Source organism: Cnephaeus nilssonii, assembly GCF_951640355.1.
Source record: "Cnephaeus nilssonii genome assembly, chromosome: 3".
Taxonomy (NCBI): domain Eukaryota; kingdom Metazoa; phylum Chordata; class Mammalia; order Chiroptera; family Vespertilionidae; genus Cnephaeus; species Cnephaeus nilssonii.
In genome coordinates, this window is record NC_137074.1 from 50,142,116 (window position 1) to 50,165,234 (window position 23,119).

The following is a 23,119-nucleotide window of genomic DNA, read 5'->3' on the forward strand; positions in this document are numbered from 1 at the left end:
CAAGTGTTTTGAGATTGGCATGCTCCCCAACTCTGGCTCCATAGAAATGGGAAGAAGGAGTCAATAGGAGAGAGTACTTCTACTGATAAGGAATACTGTACCTACCTTTCTACTCCCAATCAGTTTTAGGAAGCTGTTTCAATTTTGTTTCAATGTGAATGAAAATGTGTTGTGCTCTCAAAAATATCTCTACACAGAGTTATATAGCTCTTTAATTGAAAACCCAGAGATGTGTTTCTTTGATTATCACAGCAATGACCTTTATGAGTTTTTTGCAGTTGAGAATACTAACCACTTTCTCTGTGGTTAGTCTTTCTCTTTCTTTTCCACTCTTTCCTTCTACATAAATGTTCATATCCAATGGCTTGCTCGAATATATTAGAGCAGTGCTTCTCATACTTTAATGTTCATATGAATAACTTTGTGATCTTGTTAATATGAAGATTCTGATTCAATAGGGTTGAGATGTGATCTAAGATTCTGCATTTCTAACAAGCCTCCTGGTGATGCTGATACTTCAACATTCTAGGTCTATTCAAGATACAGGAGATGGGGTGCAGGGGAATGTGAGAATCATAGGAACTTAGGACCAGCAAGGCCTTTATAGAGTTCTCCTCCCCCTTTTAACCATTAGGAAACTAAAGCCCAGAGCGGAGAAACTATTTGCTCAAAGCCACACAGTGAATTAGTGACAGGCTCTTGATAGTCAATCCAATGCCTTTCCTAAAACTTCTTCTTTGCCTAGTAACTGATTTGGAATTGTGGAACTGTAGGTCTTGCATGGTATTCTTCTGCTGCTCCACAATTTTTACTTAAGTATGTTATCATAGGATAATATATATTTTCTGATTGCAGTCAAAACTGGCTCAACTTTCCTACCTAATAAAAGAGTAATATGCAAATTGATCACACCTTCGCTACGTCCAAGCCACACCCACCAGCCAATCAGGGCGAGTATGCAAATTAACCCAACCAGAATGGCAGTTATTTTGTATACATAGGCGCCCTGAGCGGACCCCCTGGCCAGATCCCAGGGAGCTGGGGACCACTCCGGCACCAGGCCGAAAGCCTCTGCCGGAGGCTTTTGGCCTGGTACTGGAACAGACCCCCTGCAATCGATCCCAGGGAGCTGGGGGTCTGCTTTCGGCCTGGGCAGGAGCGGACCCCCTGCGATTGATCGCAGGGAGCTGGGGGTCCGCTCCTGCCCAAGAGGCTCTCGGTCTGGGCAGGCCTGGGCAGGGGCTGAGCCGGTGATTCTAGGGAGCTGGAAGGTCCTGCCCAGACCTAAAGCTTCGGCTAGAGGCTTTAGGCCTGGGCAGGGCCCAGCCCTCGATTGGTGTGAACTATAGAGGAAACGCCTTTTCTGAATGCACATTAGCTAAGCTTCCTGTATGCCACTGGTAATATTCTTAGTAACTTGGGTAATAAGAATCCAAAAAGGTGATCTAGGGTTTTTCCACCACACTTCTGGAGAAAAAAATGAAGGTCCACTGCTAGAAGGCTAAGAAATGTCATATATCCTGCCCTAGCCAGTTTGGCTCAGTGGATAATGCCTCGGCCTGCAGACAGCAGGGTCTGGGTTCAATTCTGATCAAGGGCATGTACCTAGGTTGCAGGTTCCTCCCTGGCCGGGGCCCAGATCAGGGCTCATGCAGGAGGCAACCAATCAAAGTGTTCCTCTCACTTTGATGTTTCTCTCTGTCTTTCCCTTTCTCTTCCACATTCTCTAAAAGTCAATGGAAACATATCCTCAGGTGAGGATAAAAAATAAAGAAAGAAATGCATATCCTATGAAAGACACATCTTGAAAATGCCTAAAGAAAGTTTTCATTTTTTCTTGGTGAAGGGACTGGAGTCCGTGTTGATGAAAACACCTTGGTGGCTGTGGTGACTGACAGTGGCTGCAGCAGTAGGGTGATGGGGCTGGTGCCTTCCCCTGATCAGCCCAGTTGCCTCCCACAAAGGGAGGCCAGACTGCGGCTTAGGCCCGCTCCCTGTGGGGCGCGGGCCTAAGCCGTCAGTAGGACATCCCCTGAGGGCTCCCAGTATGTGAGAGGGGGCAGGTTGTGCTGAGGGACCCCCGAACCTCCAATGCACGAATATCATGCACCGGGCCCCTAGTATTATTATAATAACCTTAGAAGACTTGGGTAGAAAAGAAAGAGCACCAAACCTACAGTCAGAAGTGTGAGACTCAGTTCTTTATCATTCCACATCTGTGTGATCTTGTGCAGATCATTATACCTCTCTTAGCCTCAGATTTCTCATGTTATTTTGGGATGAATAAGGTGTCTGTTCTACCTGCCTCACAAAGCTACTCTGATAAAGTGAGATAATATATGTAAAAGCATTTAGCTCAATACAACTAAGTAGAGCATTATAATGTTTTCTGATATTGATCAGTTAAGATGATTATTAACTTATCTATTTGACTAACTGGTAGGAATCCTTTTGAATAGGTATAGATAACAATATGCTTGGTACCTAATCTCTTGTTCTTCTCTTGTTAGACCTGATCCAAATTTTAGATGTATCTTGGCAGAACTGAGCCAGTCTTCCAAAGAGCTAAAATAATAATAATGAGAAAGACATATTTAGCAATAATATTTTTGAGATAATATTTTTCTTTTTTGTTTGCAATTGTTGAAACAACTTACCCAATTTTCTGGAACTGTCCTTCCAAGTTGTTCCAAACATATCTTATTTTCTGCACTTTTATGTATCTCACCTACAAAAGAAAAATACTAAGAAAGTCTCTTGTTTGAGGATCAGCATAAATACAATGTTTAATGGCTAAAGAAGCATTTGTGGAAAAAGCAAAGATAGAGCCCTACTATGGGTATTTAAGGGTTTATCTTTTCCTAACTTGTCCTATCCTTTCTGACTACACAAATGGCATTCTTCATTAGAAGTCATCATTCAATTAACTGGAATCTTGGGCCTATTATATGGATAAATATCTGAATAAAACTCAGTCTCTGAATTCCACTACCTTATAACCTCAAAAGGAAATAAAATATATTACAAAGCAAAGAAAACTATAGCATACCATCAAATATGAGTAAGTCAAAGGAACAAAAATAAAATAAAGTAAAAAATATAGTATTGAAATACCATAGAAATATGGAGAAGGTAGATGAGGCATTATGGAGAAAATGACAGAGGCATCGTGGAGAAAATGACATCTGAGCTTCAGCCTTGGAAGACTGGAAGAATTTTGCTCAGATGAGATGGCAAGAGAGCATTTCAAAGACATTTTGCATAAGTTAGTTGTGGAGGAGGGTCAAGTCAGTGTGTCTGTTAAAGAAATGGTGGAGGAGGGTGGAAAGATAAATAAAACTCAGCCCTAGCCAGTTTGGTTCAGTGGATAGAGTGTTGGCCTGCAGACCAAAAGGGCCCAGGGTTTGATTCCGGTCAAGGGCATGTGCCTTGGTTGCAGGCTCCTCCCAGGGCTTGTGCAGGAGGCAACCAATCAATGTGTTTCTCTCACACTGATGTTTCTCTTTGTCTTTCCCTTTCTTTTCCACTCTTCCTAAAACTCAATGGGAAACTATTCTCCGGTGAGGATTAACAGAAAGAAAAAGGAGAGAGAGGGAGAGAGAGAGAGAGAGAGAGAGAGAGAGAGAGAGAGAGAGAGAGAGAGAGAGAGAGAGAGAGAAAGGAAAGAAAGAAAAAAAGAAAGAAGAAAGAAAGAAAGAAAGAAAGAAAGAAAGAAAGAAAGAAAGAAAGAAAGAAAGAAAGAGTTAAACAAAGATCAGATTGTACTGCCTTAAATGATAGATGAGGTATTTAGGACTTTATCTTAGAGTCAATGAACTTGCAGAGTAAACTAAAAAAAAGGGGGGCGGGCACTAAAGAGGATTAGACTGGCAGCAGGTACTAGAAGAGGGTGATGAGGTTATTGCAAGAAAAAGTGCTCCAGGAAGTGAGGATCTGAGAGTAGGGTTGGAAAGAAAGGAAAGGCTAATGCTTATGACAATTTTGCCTTTTTGTTTCTGATTTCTTTAAGCAACTTTGTATATGAATCTGAATTTCCATTAACTGGTGACCTAATTAAGCACAAAGAAAAGCAGTGATTCTGTCATATTGCTATGGAGCAATGGTTATAACCTCATTTTGACCATTAGAATCCACTGGAGAGCATTGAAAAAGTAGTGATATAGGGTCCCACCAATAAGAGATTCTGATTTCGTTTATCTGGGGTGCAGTCTGGGCATAAATATTTTTCAGTTTCCTCAGGTAATTCTAATGTGCAGCCAAAGTTCTGAAACAGTGTTCAAGACTTTGTTTTATAGCTACTTTAATAATTGTGTCCTTGAGAAATTCAACTAAATGTCTCTACACCTCCGTTTTTTGGTGAATAAATCGAGGTCAAATCATTACTGAGTTTTACTGCAACTCCTTTGAACATGTTCTATACATACAAATATTGTAGCCAATATAACAATTAGATAAATACTAAAACTAGGAAAAGTATATAGCTGGTACATAGTAAGTGTTCAATACGTTTTTTATTAAATAAAATAAAATGTTTTTTATAGCAAATGTCAACTAGACATAGTGTTTAAATTCCTCAGCTCCAAGACCTGGGCTACCTCAAATGAATCTCTGAACTCTGTTCAATAAATACATGTGAAGGTACACAGTGCATGCACATCTGCATTACACACACACACACACACACACACACACACACACACACTTGTAGTTACCAAGTAAGAATGTTAAATGATATACTTTTTGTTTTTACAGAATGGGTGTATTTCAATGAGGTTGGTTGTATAATACCTTTTAAAAATAAAACCTATTTTCCAATTGATTTTGAGCATAAGATTGGAATTAATTGCTACTGAAAATGATTCTTTCTCCTTCACAAGTTGCGAGTTAGAGTGAGGAAGAGTATTTGAAAGTAACCAGCACAGGGTATGATGGCTGTCATGGCCCATCTTTGAAACTCAAATTTCTTTTTTTTTTTTTTAATATATTTTATTGATTTTTTACAGAGAGGAAGGGAGAGGGATAGAGAGCTAGAAACATCGATGAGAGAGAAACATCGATCAGCTGCCTCCTGCACACCCCCTACTGGGGATGTGCCCGCAACCAATGTACATGCCCTTGACCGGAATCGAACCTGGGACCTTTCAGTCCACAGGCCGACGCTCTATCCACTGAGCCAAACCGGTTTGTGCGAAACTCAAATTTCTTGCCTAACATCTTTTCCTTTCCCATATTCCTTGCAATTTTGCTAATGGAGCTGGACTATAATCATAGCTACTGTTTATGAGTACTTGGGAGCTTTTTACACCTCCTCTTTAGTCTTTTTCATCACCCTGTGGTAGGACAGATATTATTTTAATCGTCACTTCACCTCCAAAGTTCATTTTGATTAAGTAACTTTTCCAGATTGAAGCTATTAAGAAGCAAAGCTAGAATTCTAACTCAAGCCCAGATGGCTCCAAAGTCCAGTTTCTCAAATAATCTAATCAAGCTAGTCTCAGAAGAAGGTCTGAAAATCCCATAACTTCCAGGAATTATATAAAGGAAGGGTTCTCTACTTTATTAAGTCAATAAGTTCAAAATTCATGTTGGAAAATTTTTAAAGGACAAGTGATGGTAGAATGTGAGGCCACTGCCAAGTTAGAGAACATAGGTCAAGAGGCTGTGAAACCACAAACTGAGATTGAGAAATTTATAAAACATATTGGACACAAAACATCAGCAGAGGAAGGCAGCAATAATGAGGAATAAAGAGGTTACTGATAAGTTTTACCTCAGGCCAAAAAAAAAGAAATTCCATTAACTCCTGACAATTTCTATAGCCATTCTTCAGAGTAAGAAGAATGACTCTATCATAGACCTTTTAAATACCTTTGAGATTCCCCTAGCAGGAAATATTTCTGCCTAGAGTTTCTCTGCTTCCCTCATCACCTTCTGAGGCTCTAGGCTGGTAAGAGGGTAAGCATTATATTTGCAAGAGGTGGAGTTTATTTGCCTATTTCCTGGAATTTGAGATTAAAAAACAAAACAAAACACAGTAATTAGGAAATCAGGGATCTGCTACAGAGTGAATTTCCTCTTTCAGCTCAGATCCAGGAAGCTTTTCCTTCCCTGGGCTTCCTGCTCTTCGTTTCTTATTGGAATATGTTGTAAGAACATCCTGTTGAATAGGTTAGGCCCTGGGTTTCAGTATTACATGCAATCCTACAAGATGGCTTATAGAGTCTCTCTTAGCTTATGTTTGCAAACTTGACAAAGTTCTTTGCTGCAGTCTCCAAACTCCCTCTAAAAGGCCCTGACTGGTTATCATTTTCTTTTTGTTGTCATTGTTATTGCCATCAGTGTTGTCATGGTTGAGCCTGCGATATCTCTAATTTTAATGAAAGTTTCAGTCCTTTATGAATATAAATCACCTTAATATCCTTCTTCTCCTTTTAGGTTCAAACAGTCCTGAGAAACAGGCAAAGATGAAGTAACTACTCTTACTTTACAAATTAAGAAACTCAAAGCTCAGAAAGGCAGTAACTAGCCAAACTCCCTGTGCCGTATGCTGGTAAATGAAGATGTCAAGCCTGGGTACCAGAATGTTCCACTCCAAAATCTCTGCCCCTTCCTCATATTTTGATTCTTTACTTGAGCATTCCTTCATTTGTCTGTCCACTTATTTGTCTGATGCAGTTAAAGATGTCAGAGCTTAATCATACTCTAAGGCCATGTCCATAAGGGTGATTTGGGATGTTTATTTCTCCAGGTGAATGGCCACCTAACAGATTAAGCAATTGTTAGTCGGAGGTGCTTGACCTCTTTTGATTTTGAGTAATAACAATTGACAATACAGAAACTGTTCAACAATTGACAGTTGTTATTTTTTAAAATTGACCTGGAACTCATAAAACTAATTTAAATAGCTGTTTACACACACACACACACACACAGACACACACACACACACACACACACACACACACACAAGAGAAAATGGTCAGTCATATAAAATATTTTAATATGAATGTTAACTAGTCATAATCCAAGTAGTGCTCATTTAATATGGAGATGTGGGAGTAACTCAAATACATTTGAATGACAGATTCAAAATAAGGTCATCTTGCAGGTATAGGAAACTCCCGGGGCTATTCCTGGTGTTAACATTATTGCACAATAAACTCTGTTACATAGATTATTATACAGGGCTTGATTCTACTAAGAGCTAATATGTACTGAGCATCTACTATATACATGGCATCATATTAATCTTGGTATACCTCAATTTATTAAATTTTAGCAATTAATATTAGAGGTGGGCAGAATTTAGTAATTGGTCCAAGGTTGCATATAACCATTTAAATGTTCTACACTGTCAATGGAAGAATAACACAATGGGGGATCTGAATTTAATCTTACATTTTTTGGGGGGGGAAAGATTAAAATTTTCTAGCATCAGCAGTAACCATGAATCTACTTACCTTTAGCTCTGGCTTTCTTATAGCTCTATTTATGAGACACTCCTCATCTGTAATGAGAGGGTGGTCAGGAGTGAGACCAAACGTGCTGTTTAATGCTGACAGGTAGATCCACATTACATTTTTCCGAGAGTAGGTTTGGAATTCATCCTGGGGAAATAGACACCAAAACCCCCGTGAAGTTAAGAGACGTCATCAGGTTAAAATTCAACCTAAAAAAACATCAACATCATTTCAATATAATTCTATATGTTTGTGGAACTAATCAATATTCTAGACAGAATTACATACCTTAGAAAGCCGGTAGATATAGAGCCCTGAGGGAAAGACTATTGTCATCACTCACTGAGGACATGGATAGGAGGCACTGGCACACACAACAGAGCTTGAGAGTCAAGAGTCCCTATTACCCTCCAACCACAGGCTGTGGCCAGATGCAAAATTTCAAAGGGGAAAAAAAGCAAGTATTCTAAAGGGTTTCTTTGAGTGTCTGAGGATGAGGAACCCAGGTCTCTAAACTCTGCCCATGTTTCCAAGCTTACCTTAAATGCTACCACTTCCAGAACAGCCGCTTTAACACCCACTCAAGGGGGTGAGGGTGGGGATGGAGTCTGGGTTGAGATAGAGGCACAGAGGGCTGTCACTATACTAACTCCAGAAGTTTCTAACTGTCCCTCTTGGGTGCTCCTAATCACTTTCTGTTTTATATTCTCCTAGTTCATCTAGACTATATTGAAGGCAAAGACCCTCATATCCCATCCATGTGGACACTGCAACCAGCTCAGTGGCAGTCTGAAAATGAATGGGCCGGGGGGGGGGGGGGGGGGGAGACTAAATGCATGGACTAAACATGCCAAAGGTGATTGTCAGGACGTCAGCACAGGTAGGATTAGAGAAGGTACTTTCTTTCATGACCCTCACTGAAGCTGCTTCCCTTTGCAGGTCACTGATGACTTCATCACAGAAGAAAACTAGAGGGAGCAGCACTGAATTGAGTAACAGGTACCACAGCGGTCCATTATATACTGATGTGATAATAACAGTGGCTATTATCACATCAGTAAATGATACACATAAAATCTCCTAGGATGGATGCCTGGTGAACCACAGGAGCTAGGAAGGATGGCAGGGAAAGTCAAGCCTGAGAAATAATATGATGCCTGGGGAATGTAGGTCAGAGCTGGGAATTGTCTCTACCACACCCACTCTTTTCATGAACAATGTCTGAGGTGACTCTGCACACACACACAGAGAAACACACAATCTGTGCTAGGCCTGGCTGGAGCACAGACACAGCCCCACCCACAGTCCAAGGGGAGTGATAAGGCAAAGGGCAATGCAATGGGGACATACTAGTAGTGTGGTAAGAATCTCTGTATCCTAATGGTGTAGGAGAAAGGTCACTCAGAGAAATGAGGGAGGTCCCAAAACTTGAATTGACCCTAAATGGATGGTTGAGATCTAGACACATGGAAACTTAAAGAGAGGAAAGGAGCCTATGTATTCTAGGCTAAAGAAGCAGCAGGAGCTTGGAGTCTATTATTTTTCCTCTGTTGAAAAAAAAATCGTCACTTGGAAATGGCTATTTCCATTTCAGTCTGTTTCTCAGCTCTCTTGAGCAGTTAATGATTTGTGAAATATCTAAATGCACCAGAGCAGCTACCACCTTAAATAATTGCTTTGTATGCTTTGTAATATAAATAATCCACACTACCCGCAAAGCTAGACTTTAACTTCTCTTTCTCAAGAGAATTAACGAGATCAGTCCTTGAGCTCTAAAAGAGTAGATGTTAAAATAATTCAAGAGTGCATTTCGAAGAATTGAATGTACACAGAGGACCTATACTTGACCTAGACAGAAAGATGGAGAAGGAAACATGGACTTTTTATTAATTTATTTATTTCTTGTGGCCTTGCACTTTCTACACCTGAAAATGCCAGGCAAGCTTTTATCTTTGAGTGAAATGAGTGACCTTGTTTATCTTCTTCCAACCTTTTGCTCTGAGCACTTCATCTGTTTGGAATTTAAAGGCAGTATAACAGTCACCTAAAGTTCAGGCCAATGCTGTGACTTATCCCTTTGTATAAGAGTTTTCTCCACACAAAAAAATATATATACTTCTGAGTTTGCCTTAAAAAGAAAAAATAACCCACTCAATGGTTTAGGAGACCTTAGGAAATCAGAACCTCTCCCTTGGAGATGGAAACATTGCAATGCTAAAAAGCTGAACTTTCACTGAAGTGAAGTAGAGAATGATGGATAAAGTAATAACTTACATTTCTCAGGCTCTTTCTAAAACACTGTGCTACCTTTAAAGACCCATAACTTTGGTGGCAAACTATTCTTTCTGTTATTAAGTATCTCTCTCTCTTTTTTTTTCTCTTTTCCCCTCTTGGCCAGGCCTATTGATACTCTAGTAACCATGGCCTTGTAATCCCAAAGTCACCTAGCTGGAAAAAGTTGACATTGGCTAAAACATAGGATTCACTTATAAAAGATAGAGAAATAGTTTTAAGCATTGGAAAATCTCACACTAATTATTTTCTCAGTATTCCTGGGACATGTTGACAAAAAAAATGAGTGTGGTGAGTGCCAAAGCAGGGACGTTACATGACAAAGTGAAGGCTATGTCTATGTTTGTGTGCAAAAAAGAAAACCCTGAACAACTCAGCACATGGTTCCAGAGAGTCTGGTGTTTGGGGCTTATTTGTTTTTACAATCATTTTCTTAAATATTTGGAGACGCATTATGTAGTTAAGAAGTAATAAATAAAAAGTTAAAATTTGTTTAAAAATGTGTGTAGTAACAAATGGCCATGGAATACCTGCAAGCCAGGCATACTTTCATCTCAGCGCTTACAACATATCACTTCATTTAGTCCCCATGACTGTGAGGGAGGTACTATTGTTAGCCCCACCTAACTGAAAAGGAAAAGGAGGCAGAAAGGGGGTGAGTATCTTGCCTATTATAAGCTGAATTCCCCAAAATTCATATGTTGAAGCCCTGTCCGCAGTGTGCCTGCATTTTCAGATAGGGCCTTTAAGTGGGTAATTAAGGGAGGTCATAAGGGTGACACCCTAATACACAGGGCTGGTGCCCTTATAAGAAGAGGTAGAGACACCAGAGCTCTCCGCCTCCTGTGAGAACACAGAGAGAAGGCCCCTGGCAGTCTGCAAGCCAGGAAGAAAGTTCTCACCAGAAAGCAACCCTGCCGATCTTGATCTTGGATTTCTCTCTTCCAGAACAGTGAAAAGTTGCTGTTGTTTAAGAAACCATCTATGGTATTCTGTTATGGCAGCCTAAGCTAATATATTTCCCAAGGTAGGTCAAGAGAAACACTGGGAATCAAGCCCAGGCACTCAGACTCCACTCTTTACTCTTAAACCACTTCACAGTATGCCTCTGGAGAGTCTGTCCTGGACAGGGAGTAATAAGATCTCCAGTTTAGACTCTAGTTCAACTCTCAGTAGAAGCTCTGCTTTCATTGTGTACAACTAGGGTTTCTGAGCATTTCTTTTAACTTCTCTTTGGCTCCATCTGTAAAGTCGGGGAAAAGTAACTCTACCAGTAAGGACCAAATGTGACACTATATATGCAAATACTTTGCAAACTGTAAATCACAAAATAAGTAGCACTGCCTTATAAAGGATAATGGTCTCAAAACTATTTGTCTGAATATAGAATCATTTCTGAAAGGCTAACCCACAGCATCTCTGGTATTTCCAGATAAATGTCTAAGCCTTAGACTCTAAGGAAAAGCCAGGTTGAAACAGAGGGAGGGGCGAATAGGATTCAGACGAGGGAATGTGTACTTAAAGGAGACATATTACTATCTTCTCTTACTTCCTCAATCTTGATGTTTCATTTTAATGTCTTTGTAATACAGTGCTGGTAGAAAACAAGAAACCATTTATTACAGATTCAATTATATTTATTTAGTGGAATTAAATAAGTATTTAACACTCACTGCAGCCATATGCTAGGTTCTGTGAGGAATGAAAAGTAAGCCATGGTTACTGTGTTCAAAAACTTATAAACTGCCCTGGCCGGTTTGGCTCAGTGGATAGAGTGTCAGCCTGCAGACTGAAGAGTCCCAGGTTTGATTCCGGTCAAGGGCATGTACCTTAGTTGCGTGCACATCCCGATCCCCAGTGCGGGAGGGGCAGGGGGTGCAGGAGGCAGTTGATTGATGTTTCTCTCTCATCGATGTTTCTAACTCTCTATCCCTCTCTCTTCCTCTCTGAAATCAATAAAGATTTTTTTTAAATAAAAGCTTATAAACTAATAGAAGGAAAAACTATAAAAAGAAATGTGGTATAGTAGAAAACAACTCTGGATTTTGAGTCAGGAGACAGGTTCAAGTTCTTTGTCCACCTATTCTCTTTACCTGGACTGTTTCTTTTGTGCTCCGCTCCACCATCACCTTTTCACTCTTAACATCTGTTGGAGCTCAGGAAAGTCTATCCATGAAGCTTTCCCAAGTAGTACTTAGAACAGTTGGAGTTTTTACATTTATTTGTGTAGTGATCTCTATGATGTCAAAAACCGTGATTTCACTCATTGTTATACCTCTGTCCCTGGCCATGAACTACCACTGTGGCTGGCACACAACCTGTGTTCATCAAATTTATTTTTTTTTTCAATTTTTTTATTAAGGTATTATATGTGTACATATCTTACCATTGCCCCCCCACACCCCACTCCCATATATGCCCCCACCCCCCAGAGTTTTGCATCCATTGGTTATGCTTATATGCATGCATACAAGTCCTTTGATTGATCTCTTATCTCCCCCACCTCTCCCTAACCTTCCCCTTGTAATTTGACAGTCTGTTTGATGCTTTACTGTCTCTGTATCTATCTTTTTGTTCAAGTTTATAATGTTCTTTATTATCCATAAATGAGTGAGATCATGTGGTATTTTTCTTTCATTGACAGACTTATTTCACTTAACATAATGTTCTCCAATTCCTCCCAGGTTGCTGCAAATGATGAGAATTCCTTCTTTTTTATGGCAGCATAGTATTCCATTGTGTAGATGTACCACAGTTTTCTGATCCAGTCATCTGCTGATGGGCACCTAGGCTGTTTCCAAATCTTAGCTATGGTGAATTGTGCTGCTATGAACATAGGGGTGCATATATCCTTTCTAATTGGTGTTTCTAGTTTCTTCGGATATATTCCCAGGAGTGGGATTACTGGGTCAAATGGGAGTTCCATTTTCAGTTTTTTGAGGAAACTCCATACTGTTCTCCACAGTGGCTGCACCAGTCTGCATTCCCACCAGCAGTGCACGAGGGTTCCTTTTTCTCCGCATCCTCGCCAACACTTGTCGTTTGTTGATTTGTTGATGATAGCCATTCTGACAGGTGTGAGATGGTACCGCATTGTTGTTTTGATTTGCATCTCTCGGATAATTAGTGATGTTGAGCATGTTTTCATGTGTCTCTTGGCCTTCCTTCTGTCTTCTTTTGAAAAGATTCTATTTAGGTATGTTGCCCATTTTTTTATTGGATCATTTATCTTCCTTTTATTAAGTTGTATAAGCTGCCTGTAGATGTTGGAGATTAAACCTTTATCAGTGATGCCATTTGCAAATATGTTCTCCCATGCAGTGGGCCTTCTTGTTGTTTTGTTGATGGTTTCTTTTGCTGTGAAAAAGCTTTTTATTTTTATGTAGTCCCATTTGTTAATTTTCTCTTTAGCTTCCATTGCCCTAGGGGCAGTGTCAGAGAAGAATTTCTTTTGGCATATGTCTGACATTTTGCTGCCTGTGGATTGCTCTAGTATTTTTATGGTTTCCCGTCTTATGTTTAAGTCCTGTATCCATTTTGAGTTTATTTTTGTGTATGGTGTAAGTTGGTGATCAAGCTTCATTTTTTTGCAAGAACAGGAACAAGACAGGGATGCCCACTCTCACCACTCCTGTTTGACATAGTACTGGAAGTATTAGCCATTGCAATTAGACAAGAAGAAGAAATAAAAGGCATCCAAATTGGAAAAGAACAAGTAAAGCTCTTTATTTGCAGACGACATGATATTGTACATAAAAAATCCGAAAGACTCCGTCAAAAAACTAATAGACTTAATAAATGAATTTGGCAATGTAGCAGGATACAAATTTAACGCCAAGAAATCTATGGCCTTTCTATACACCAATAGTGAACTTACAGACAGAGAGACTAAAAAGGCAATCCCATTTACCATCGCACCAAAAAAATTAAGATACCTAGGAATAAACTTAACTAAGGAGGTAAAAGACCTATACACGGAAAACTACAGGACACTGAAAAAAGAGATAGAGGAAGACGTAAACAGATGGAAGAACATACCTTGTTCATGGATTGGTAGAATCAACATCATTAAAATGTCCATACTACCCAAAGCAATCTATAGATTCAATGCACTCCCCATTAAAATACCAACGGCATATTTCACAGACCTTGAAAGAACTCTCCAAAAATTCATCTGGAATAAAAAAAGACCCCAAATAGCCACAGCAATCCTGAGAAAGAAGAATAAAGTAGGAGGGATCTCAATACCAGATTTCAAGCTGTATTACAAAGCCACTGTTCTCAAAACAGCCTGGTACTGGCACAAGAACAGACATATAGATCAATGGAACAGAATAGAGAATCCAGATATTGACCCAAACCACTATGCTCAATTAATATTTGACAAAGGAAACATTCAATATGTTTCCAATGAACATACAATGGAATAAAGACAGTATCTTCAATAAATGGTGTTGGGAAAATTGGGCAGATTCATCAAATTTATGAAGGAGGGAGGAAGAGACAAAGGGAGGTAGGGAGGCACCTGGCTAACGTTTATTATTTGGCAAAGTTTCTTGTTCACTCATCTGTAAAATAGATATGATAATGCCCATTTTCCAGGGTTATTATAAGAATTAAATTAAAGAATCAATGCTAAAAGTATTATAGCAGTCAGAGATAGAAATACAGAGCTAAAAGCGAATGAAATTTCCTCCAGAATTGGGGCAGAGAATGGATCAACAAAGACTTAATAGAGAAGGTAGTATATGGCAGATGAATGAATAGGGTTGAATAAGTAGAGATAGAATACCTACTTTCTGTATTTACTTTAAAGAGTGTATGTTTATGAATGTGTGCATGTATGTGCGAATGTATGTGTGCTTGAGTTGACTCCTCACGCGAATGTCACTCTGTAAGAACAGGTATTTCTGTCTGTTTTGTTCATAGCTGTATTCTCAATGCTTATAGCAATATCTGAGATATGATTAGAGCTCAATGAATATTTATTGAATAAATAAATAAGAATGGACAAATAGAAGAGATAGGGAATATCAGATGAAATTTTATGAGTGAAAGTATAGACACAACATAGAAAATGGTGTTGATGTAGGAGACATCAGGTTGCAGAGGAGGAGAGTGGAGAGAAGGTAAGAAATCCAAGAAACATGACTACAAATCCTTGTGGCTGATGAATACCCTGGTGGACTTGTGGACTTTAGATCACATTTGCACTGCTGATTCGCAGAATTTCTGACTTGGCAAACAAAAGCCCTCAAGCACTGGCATCTTTAGGTGAAATGGAAGGGGAAATGCTCCTATTATTAAAACATTGAAATTAAATTCCTTTGGTCAGGCCTAATAACCAATCATCACTAAGTCCTTCTTTGCACAACATGAGTCTTTGACAACATGTGACATACAATGACAGTGAAGGGAAAAAAATGTGTTTGTTATTATAATAAAGATGAAAACTATGGAAATCATAGGAGCAACAGAATTCACAATGCCAGTGAATATAAATCATGTTATTTGCATAGAAATATGACATCATTACGGATATTGGTTAAAATTCAAAAGTAGATGAATAATGAATAAAATGCCACTTTTAAAATTATAAAATAAAAGTGTAATTGCTCTTATCTTTTGGAAAAATCTCACTTGTAAAGGCACTTAATATGAGAAGGGGAACTGAAAATAAACAGGGTGCTAAAGACTTTCAGTCAGTGCATTATGACTTTTTTTTTTAAATGTTAAGAAATTGCTACCTAATCAGCATCTGTGATAATGATCTGTAATCTTACCAGTGTGAGATTGATGATTAGTATCAAGTACTGATTTTTAATAACATAAATAACAGATATACAACATATTTTCAAGTCATCTAGTCCTCAATGAAAAGTCTTTATAGTCCAGTGATTGTACTATAATTCAAATAAAATCTCCTTTAATGTGTCATTTTAATGCAAATAACATAGCAGCAGACTTTTAAGCAATTGGTGCCCAATGCTTATTTTTATCTAAGGCTCAGGAATAATTAAGTTCTTGTCTAATTACATAACGTCTAATTTAGAATCTCATTTATTTAGAGAGTCTCAAATCCATTTTAAGTGACACACAAATGCAGGTAATTAAAAATTAAAATAGAAATTAAGATTGAAAAGGCAAGATTGAAGCTGGTTTTCACTGTTCTGATTAGTTGAGAAAGGCTGTGAAAGGATAGAGGGGCTTAGTAGACTTTCAAAGTGGGGAAGAAAGAGGCAGGATGATGAATGCAGCTCTCTGAGCCACCAATGACTTTTTTAAACTTTCTGGTCTAGGTCTAGTTGCAAAGCTGATAACATGTAACTGGGAGAGGTGATTTGATTGGTATCAATTCGAGTTGGGGATTCTCAGTCACAGGAAACCTTCTCCATGCCTCCTGTCCTAGAAGAGAATGCCAGTCCTCCTGGCTAGTTAGGGGAGGACATAGCATCCAATGAGCAGGGCCAGTGCATATGGTTGTGCCTAGTCTACAACAAGCTCTTTGGTACAGCAGGCTCATGTAGTTGCTTGAGCAGTATCTCTCACACACACACACACACACACACACACACACACATATATATATATATATATATATATATATATATATATATATATATATATATATATATATATATATATATATACTAGAGGCCCGGTGCATGAAATTTGTGCACGGGGGGTCCCTCAGCCCAACCTGCACCCTCTACAATCCAGGAGCTCTCAGAGGATATCCTACTGATGGCTTAGGCCCACTCCCCATGGTTCTCTGCTCTCTGCGGGGCCTGGAGGTTTCCCTGCAGCCATGGAGATGAAGCCCCCATGCCCTGCTGTCGCTCTCTGCCTGCTGCCGCCATGTGCCATGTGAAGGAAGCTCCAATGCCCTGCAGTGTGCTCTGTCTGCCAGGCCTGGGGGCTTCCCAGACACGGACACACTAAGGAAGCCCCCATGCCCTGTTGTCCAGGCTCTGTCTGCGGGGCCTGGGGGTGTTCCCACTGCCACTGCCCACTAAGGAAGCCCCCAAGTCCTGCTGTCTGGGCTCTGTCTGCCATGTCTGGGGACTTCCCTGCCACTGCCCCACTAAGGAAGCCGCCATGCCCGGCATGCAGGGCCTGGCAGCTTCCCGGCTACGGAGATCAGGAAGTCGCCATGCCCTGCTCTGCTGGCACTGGAGTCTTCCCTATCGCCCACCAGCTCTGTGTGCGCAGGGCCTGGCGTCCTCCTGATCACCGTGGCGACCATCAGGAAGACCCCAGGCCCTGCTCCTCCTGCAGGCTCTGTGTGCGCAGGGCCTGGCGTCCTCCCGATCGCCGTGGCAACCATCGGGAAGACCCCAAGCCCACTCCTCTGCTGGCTCCATGTGCGCAGGGCCTGGCGTCCTCCCGATCGCCACGGTGACCATCAGGAAGACCCCAGGCCCTGCTCCTCCGCCGGCTCCGTGTGCGCAGGGCCTAGCGGCTTCCCGCTGCCACAGTACTAAGGAAGCCACCATGCCCTGCTCTCAGTGCTCTGTTTGCTGGTGGGACAGGCCAGACACTCGAGCAGCGGGGCTGAGGGGACTGGGCGCCGCCATCTTGTGGGTATGGGGGCGCCATTTTGTCGTGGAGTGACGCCTAATTTGCATATTACTCTATTATTAGATAGGTTACTAGGGGCCCGGTGCACGAAATTCGTGCACTGGGGGGGTCTTCTCAGCCCAGCCTGCCCCCTCTCACATACTGGGAGCCCTCAGGGGATGTCCTACTGATGGCTTAGGCCCGCTCTATAAGGAGCGGGCCTAAGCCGCAGTCTGGCCTCCCTTTGTGAGAGACAACCGGGTTGATCAGGGAAAGGCACCAGCCCCATCACCCCGCTGCTGGAGCCACTGCCAGTCACCGCAGCCACTAAAGTGTTTTCATCAACACAGACTCCAGTCCCTTCACCAAGAAAAAATGACAACTTTCTTTAGGCATTTTCAAGATGTGTCTTTCATAGAATATGACATTTCTTTCTTTCTTTCTTTTTTATCCTCACCTGAGTATATGTTTCCATTGACTTTTAGAGAATGTGAAAGAGAAAGGGAAAGACAGAGAGAAACATCAAAGTGAGAGGAATACTTAGATTGGTTGCCTCCTGCATGAGCTCTGACCTGGGTCCCAGCCAGGGAAGAGCCTGCAACTTAGGTACATGCCCTTGATCAGAATCTAACCTGGACTCTTCAGTTGGAAAACCTAGGCATTATTCACTGAGCCAAACTGTGTAGGGCAGGTTATGACATTTCTTAGCCCTCCAGCAGCAGACCTTCGTTTTTCCCCCCAGGAGTGTGGTGGAAAAGCCCTAGATCACCTTTTTGGATTCTTATACCCAAGTTACTAAGAATATTACCAGTGACATACAGGGAGCTTAGCCAATGAGCAGTCAGAAAAGGTGTTTCCTCTATAGTTCACACCTCTCTCCTGTGATCTCCGGCTCCGCCCCTGCCAAGGCCTAAAGCCTTCAGCCCTTGGCAGGGGACCCCCAGCTGGCTCGATCGCCAGGCTCGCCCCTGGCCAAGGCCTCAAGCCTATGTTTGAGGCTCGGGCCCTGAGCAGGGACCCCCAGCTGGCTCCGATTGCCAGGCTCTGCCGCAACAGCCAAGGCTGCAAGCCTCTGGCTGAGGCTTGGGCCCTGGGCAGGGACCCCAGCTGGCTCCGATCGCCTGCAGGGGACCCCAGCTGGCTCTGATCGCTTGTGGGGGACCCCAGCTGGCTCCAATCACCCAGTTCCAACCATGGCCGCTCTCCGAGGCTGCAGCCATCTTGGTTTGCTGTATTTGCATAGTCTCTTTCTGATTGGCTGGTGGGCGTGGCTGGTGGGCATAGCTTGTGAGTGTAGCGGAGTGATGATTTGCATATTACTGTTTTATTAGATAGGATATATATATATATATATATATATATATATATATATATATATATAAAAGTTTCATAATGAACTTATAGTTTGCAAATGGATGTTACATACATAATCTCAATTCATCCTCACACCAGTCCCAAAAACAACAGGCACTTTTACTAGACCCATTTTACAAGTGGGGAAATTGAGGTCTTGAATGGTTAGGCAACAAATCTAAGGTGTAACACACCTAAGGCGCTAGGACTAGACTTTAAAACTTTTGACTCCAAATCGCAAAATATACTAAATGCTGTTGGTTGACACATTTTTAACTCTTACACGATCTTTCTCTCTCTTTTTCCCCTCTTCATTTTACTTTCACCAACTTCCTTGCCATTTCTTTCATTTTTCTCCATTCCTTTGCCATTTCCTGCTTAGTTCCTCTTATTTTTATCTGTGCTTTGACTCTGCCAGCAACCTGAGAGAGTATAACTCAGCCAGGCAGATGTTCTCAGATCTGAAGACTCTTGTGATGTACTCTGAGAGGCAGAACGCTTTTCTGAATCTGAGGATGTTTTTGCTGCAGCAAAACATCACCCATTGAGAACTAGTTCTGGGAAAAGGAAGTACCATGGGGTAGATGTAAGTACTTTTCCAAATCCTCTTTTTATGCCAGCAAATAAGGATCTCATAGGTCCTTAAGTTCATGTGGAGGGGGTTGATCTAAGAAAAGATCCCAAATATGTGATCTTCCATACGTTCTTTGGTCCCAACTTGGAGCTATGGAAAGCAAACCTTTATCTACCTCTCCTCCAGGAAGACACCCAGGCTCTGTACAGAAAGACCACTTATAACACTTAGCTAAATCTGGACCATTCCCCTTGAGACTAGGTAAATACTAGTATATATTGGCTGAACCATAAAACAAATGTCCAGGCTTCTATTCCTCTCCCAAGAACCAGGTGTGCTCATTAGCAATAGTTATAACTATCCACAGCAGTGTTTCTCAAAGTATGGTCTTACCAGAAGCATTAGCATCAACTGAGAACATGTTAAAAATGCAAATCTAATTAATTAGGAACTCCATGGGGATGGCAGTTAATAAATCCTCCAGGTGATTCTGATGCTGGTTGAAGTTTGGGAATCAATGGTCTAAGTACAATTGCACAGGAACAGCTCTGCACTAGGAGCTAGGATATATGGGACTTATCCTAATTAGGCCCCTCACTCACCTAGGAAAGCAGTAAATTATATCCCCTCTCCTGGCCCCATTTCCTCATGGGTCAAATGATGAAGTCTACCTTGGTAAGGTAAGTGCCAGGCACTCTTCCCTTATGCATATCCTGTGACCTTTCACGAAGATTATAGTGTGAGCCAGCAACGGTGTAAGGCCGCCAGCCCAAACGCATCAATATGACTTGCTCTTACTCCACAATAATCTTGCATTCTTAAAGTATTGAAACTTATTTTCCCAAAGTCTTTAGTTAAAATACAGTTGACCTTGGGAGGAGGTGCCTCAGCTATCACTTATGTTATGGTTCACATGTCGGCTAGGCTGGGATATAGAGCAGGTGGTTCTTGAAGCAACCAGGATCCAGAAACAAGGGGTTGGGCTGATGCCAGTGGAGTAAGCCAACAAAGACAAACTTCATCCAATTGCCAAGTTCACTGAGGTCTAGCTCCAACTCTGTTAGATTAAAATGTGGAATTTTTTGCCCAGTTATGAGACAATCTTCCCCTCTTGCTGCATTAAATATAATGTTTACTAGAGCGATTTCTGTATACAGAAGAAGCTAACAGCTCAATAGAGGTTGATTTATCAAGAATCTGGTTGTCATTGTGAGTCATATGGGCTGAAGTATTATTTGAGACACTCAGGCAAAAAAGCAACCTCCCTGAGACTGTCCTTTGATGCCTGTCAATAGGAATGTTCACTTCAGTCTTCAGCCACCACTTGTTTATGGAATCCCCAATATGTGCAGGAACTAGGGATACAGCATTTGAGTTAGAAATGATCCCCTCCTTTATGGAGCTGACAATCCGGCAGAAACTATGCACATTGCCTAAGTGTAATGAGTGCTGGAAGAAAGTATTATGGGAGCAAATTTAGAAAAACTCACTTAATGCCAGGACCTTGGGTTAGCAGAGAAAGCCAATGACCTTGGGGACAAGATGGTTGCATTTCTTACCTAAGCATATCTGCAGGATGCAACACACTCCAGTCAATAATTGTGGCTCTCTCAAATAAGCAGGGGAAGACAGTATCCTCCTCAGAGGAGTGCTCCTCCTCTCCAACCAACCTCCCTGCTTCCTTCCTCAGAGTCGCCCCAGTGGAGGGGGCTGGGATAGGCATGAATATGTCAGCATGTGGGGAGTTGGGAGGGAAGGGTCAATGTGAATTTTGTGGGTTGTAGCCTGACTTAACTAATTCCCACTACCTATTATTTTTAGCTATTCACGTGGTAATTTTCTGCTCTAATATTCATACAACTCACACGTTTAAAAGGAATACCCTGTGAAATCCCACAATATACAAATTATTGAATTCTTGGTGAATATGTAAAGGCAAGGCTGTGATGGAATCTGAGGCTGGAGCCTCCTCCTGCCACCTGCTTTGTGCACATCTCTCCACAACCATCCCATAACACATTGTCTAAGAGAAAGGGCCCCCAGGTACAAAACCAAGTACACACTTACTGTTGTCCTCAGCAACACGATGTCTGCTTCTTGCAAGGAACATGGGACACAATTTGCCCATACATGCCAAGCAGGTTTCCAGTAAAACACCAAGGGGAGGATCCCAAATGAGAAGATGGATCCAGCAAGGCAGAGGGTTTTCCGGCAGCCGTGAGTCTGGTAGCCGAATATCTCCTGGAGCAGAACCAAAAGGAACCCAAATATTGGTTAAGCACAATAAGCAACAAATAAACAAGTTGGGATTTTTGGTGATGAGACTGAGAGCAAAGAGTAAAGAAGTCAAGCAGGATGAGGGGAGGACAGGGAGAGGGATGGAGGGAGTGGAGAAGAATCCCTGACAATGTGTAAGATATGATCACAGGCCTCCAAGAAGTTGCAACATAACTGGAAATTTCAGTTTCTGCAATTTGAACACCCAACAACCCTGTGCCAAGCACTATGCTAGGTGCTATGTTGTCTTATTTGAGTCTCACAATCTTTCTCTGAATAGGCTATCACCCTCATTTTATAATTGATGACACTGAGCTCAGAAAGGCAGAATAGAATGACTTCTTCAAGGCCACATAGCTAAGAAGTTTGGCTGCCAATATTCAAACTCAGGTCTTTCAGCCTCCAATTTTGAACATAGTCCACAGCCTTTAGAGATATGAACATGTGACAGGCGACAGAAGCACTAGGTGACCCCAGCAACCAGTGATTCCTTTGGCTGGGACCAACAGCCTAGTAGGTAAGAAGGACTAGAGCCAGACCTTGAGTTTGGAGTCAGGATTTGGTGAAATGGCTCCTTGCCTTTGGGAGTTTAGGGTAAAGTAATTCATTCACACTCTCCTCTCCTGTTCAATAGCAAAAAGAATTTTACCGAAAGAGGGGAAAATCATAGAGACTATTTGGTTTACTTTAACTGATGCCTATAGAGCACCTACTCTGGGCCCTGGAGGATACAAATATGAAAGGGATAAGAGTCTTACTTCTGATAATTTATAATTTGTGCAAACTTCTTCTTTCCAAGTAAAGCCTGGGACAGAATAGAAAACCACCCCTGAAGTTTATAGCCTCAGTTTCACAGCTATATTCCACGAAGCCATAGGCACATTTTATACTGGTTAGAATGGCTCAAATTGAGAAATAGATAGTCCTGGTTAAAAGCACATTCTTTAGAGAGAGAAACCAAGATGGTGGCATAGGTAAGCACTTAAACTGCTGCCTCACACAACAATTTCAAAACTACAACTAAAAGACAGAATGGACATCATCCAGAACCACAGGAAAGCTGGCTGAGTGGAAATTCTACAACTAGAAGGAAAGAGAAAAGCTCACGAAGAATCAGAGCAGCTGCAAAGGACTGAGGTACGGAGACACGCGCACAGAGAGGAAGGGCGGCTGAGTGCCTGGCTGGTTTTCTCTGGCGGTAGGGAGAAGGAAGCTCCCAACTCTACTAAACCCCAGTTCCGACTGCACTGAACCCCAGTTCCGGGTGAAACCCTTTGGACCCAGGCTCATACAGGGGGAGTCTGGACTGTCAGGTAGAGAGAAAGGCACATGGCTACTCGGAGACTCTGGGGAGCCACAGCGAGCAGGGGTCTGGAGGCGCGCGTGCGAGTGCGTGCAGAGAAGACTGACTGCTGAAGTTGCCCCTGGCTTTCCCTAGTTGGAGGGAACCGGAAGCTCTGAACCCCAGTTCCGACTGCACTGAACCCCAGTTCTGGGCGAGCCCCTGGGGACCCATGCTGTTATGGGGGGAATCTGGACTGCCAGGTGGAAACACCGGGGAGCCGCGAAAGGCAGAGGTCTGGAGGTGCGTGCACTAGAGAGG

The 23,119-nt window shown here is 41.8% G+C and overlaps 1 protein-coding gene across 3 annotated transcripts in view; it reads right to left on the reverse strand.

Annotated features, from left to right (window-relative positions):
* The window catches only part of ATP13A4 (ATPase 13A4), a 136,998-nt gene that overhangs the window by 74,216 nt on the left and 39,663 nt on the right, over window positions 1-23,119 (reverse strand). For all 3 annotated transcript variants that reach the window (XR_013813314.1, XM_079766493.1, XM_079766492.1), the window contains exons 2-5: window positions 21,307-21,480; window positions 7,461-7,607; window positions 2,658-2,728; window positions 2,485-2,565 (exon numbers count right to left, since the gene is read on the reverse strand). Coding sequence is in view for 2 of the 3 variants with exons in the window: in XM_079766493.1 (XP_079622619.1) it covers window positions 2,485-2,565; window positions 2,658-2,728; window positions 7,461-7,607; window positions 21,307-21,480 (473 nt within the window). In the remaining variant the exon portion in view is untranslated. The remainder of the gene's footprint in view (window positions 1-2,484; window positions 2,566-2,657; window positions 2,729-7,460; window positions 7,608-21,306; window positions 21,481-23,119) is intronic.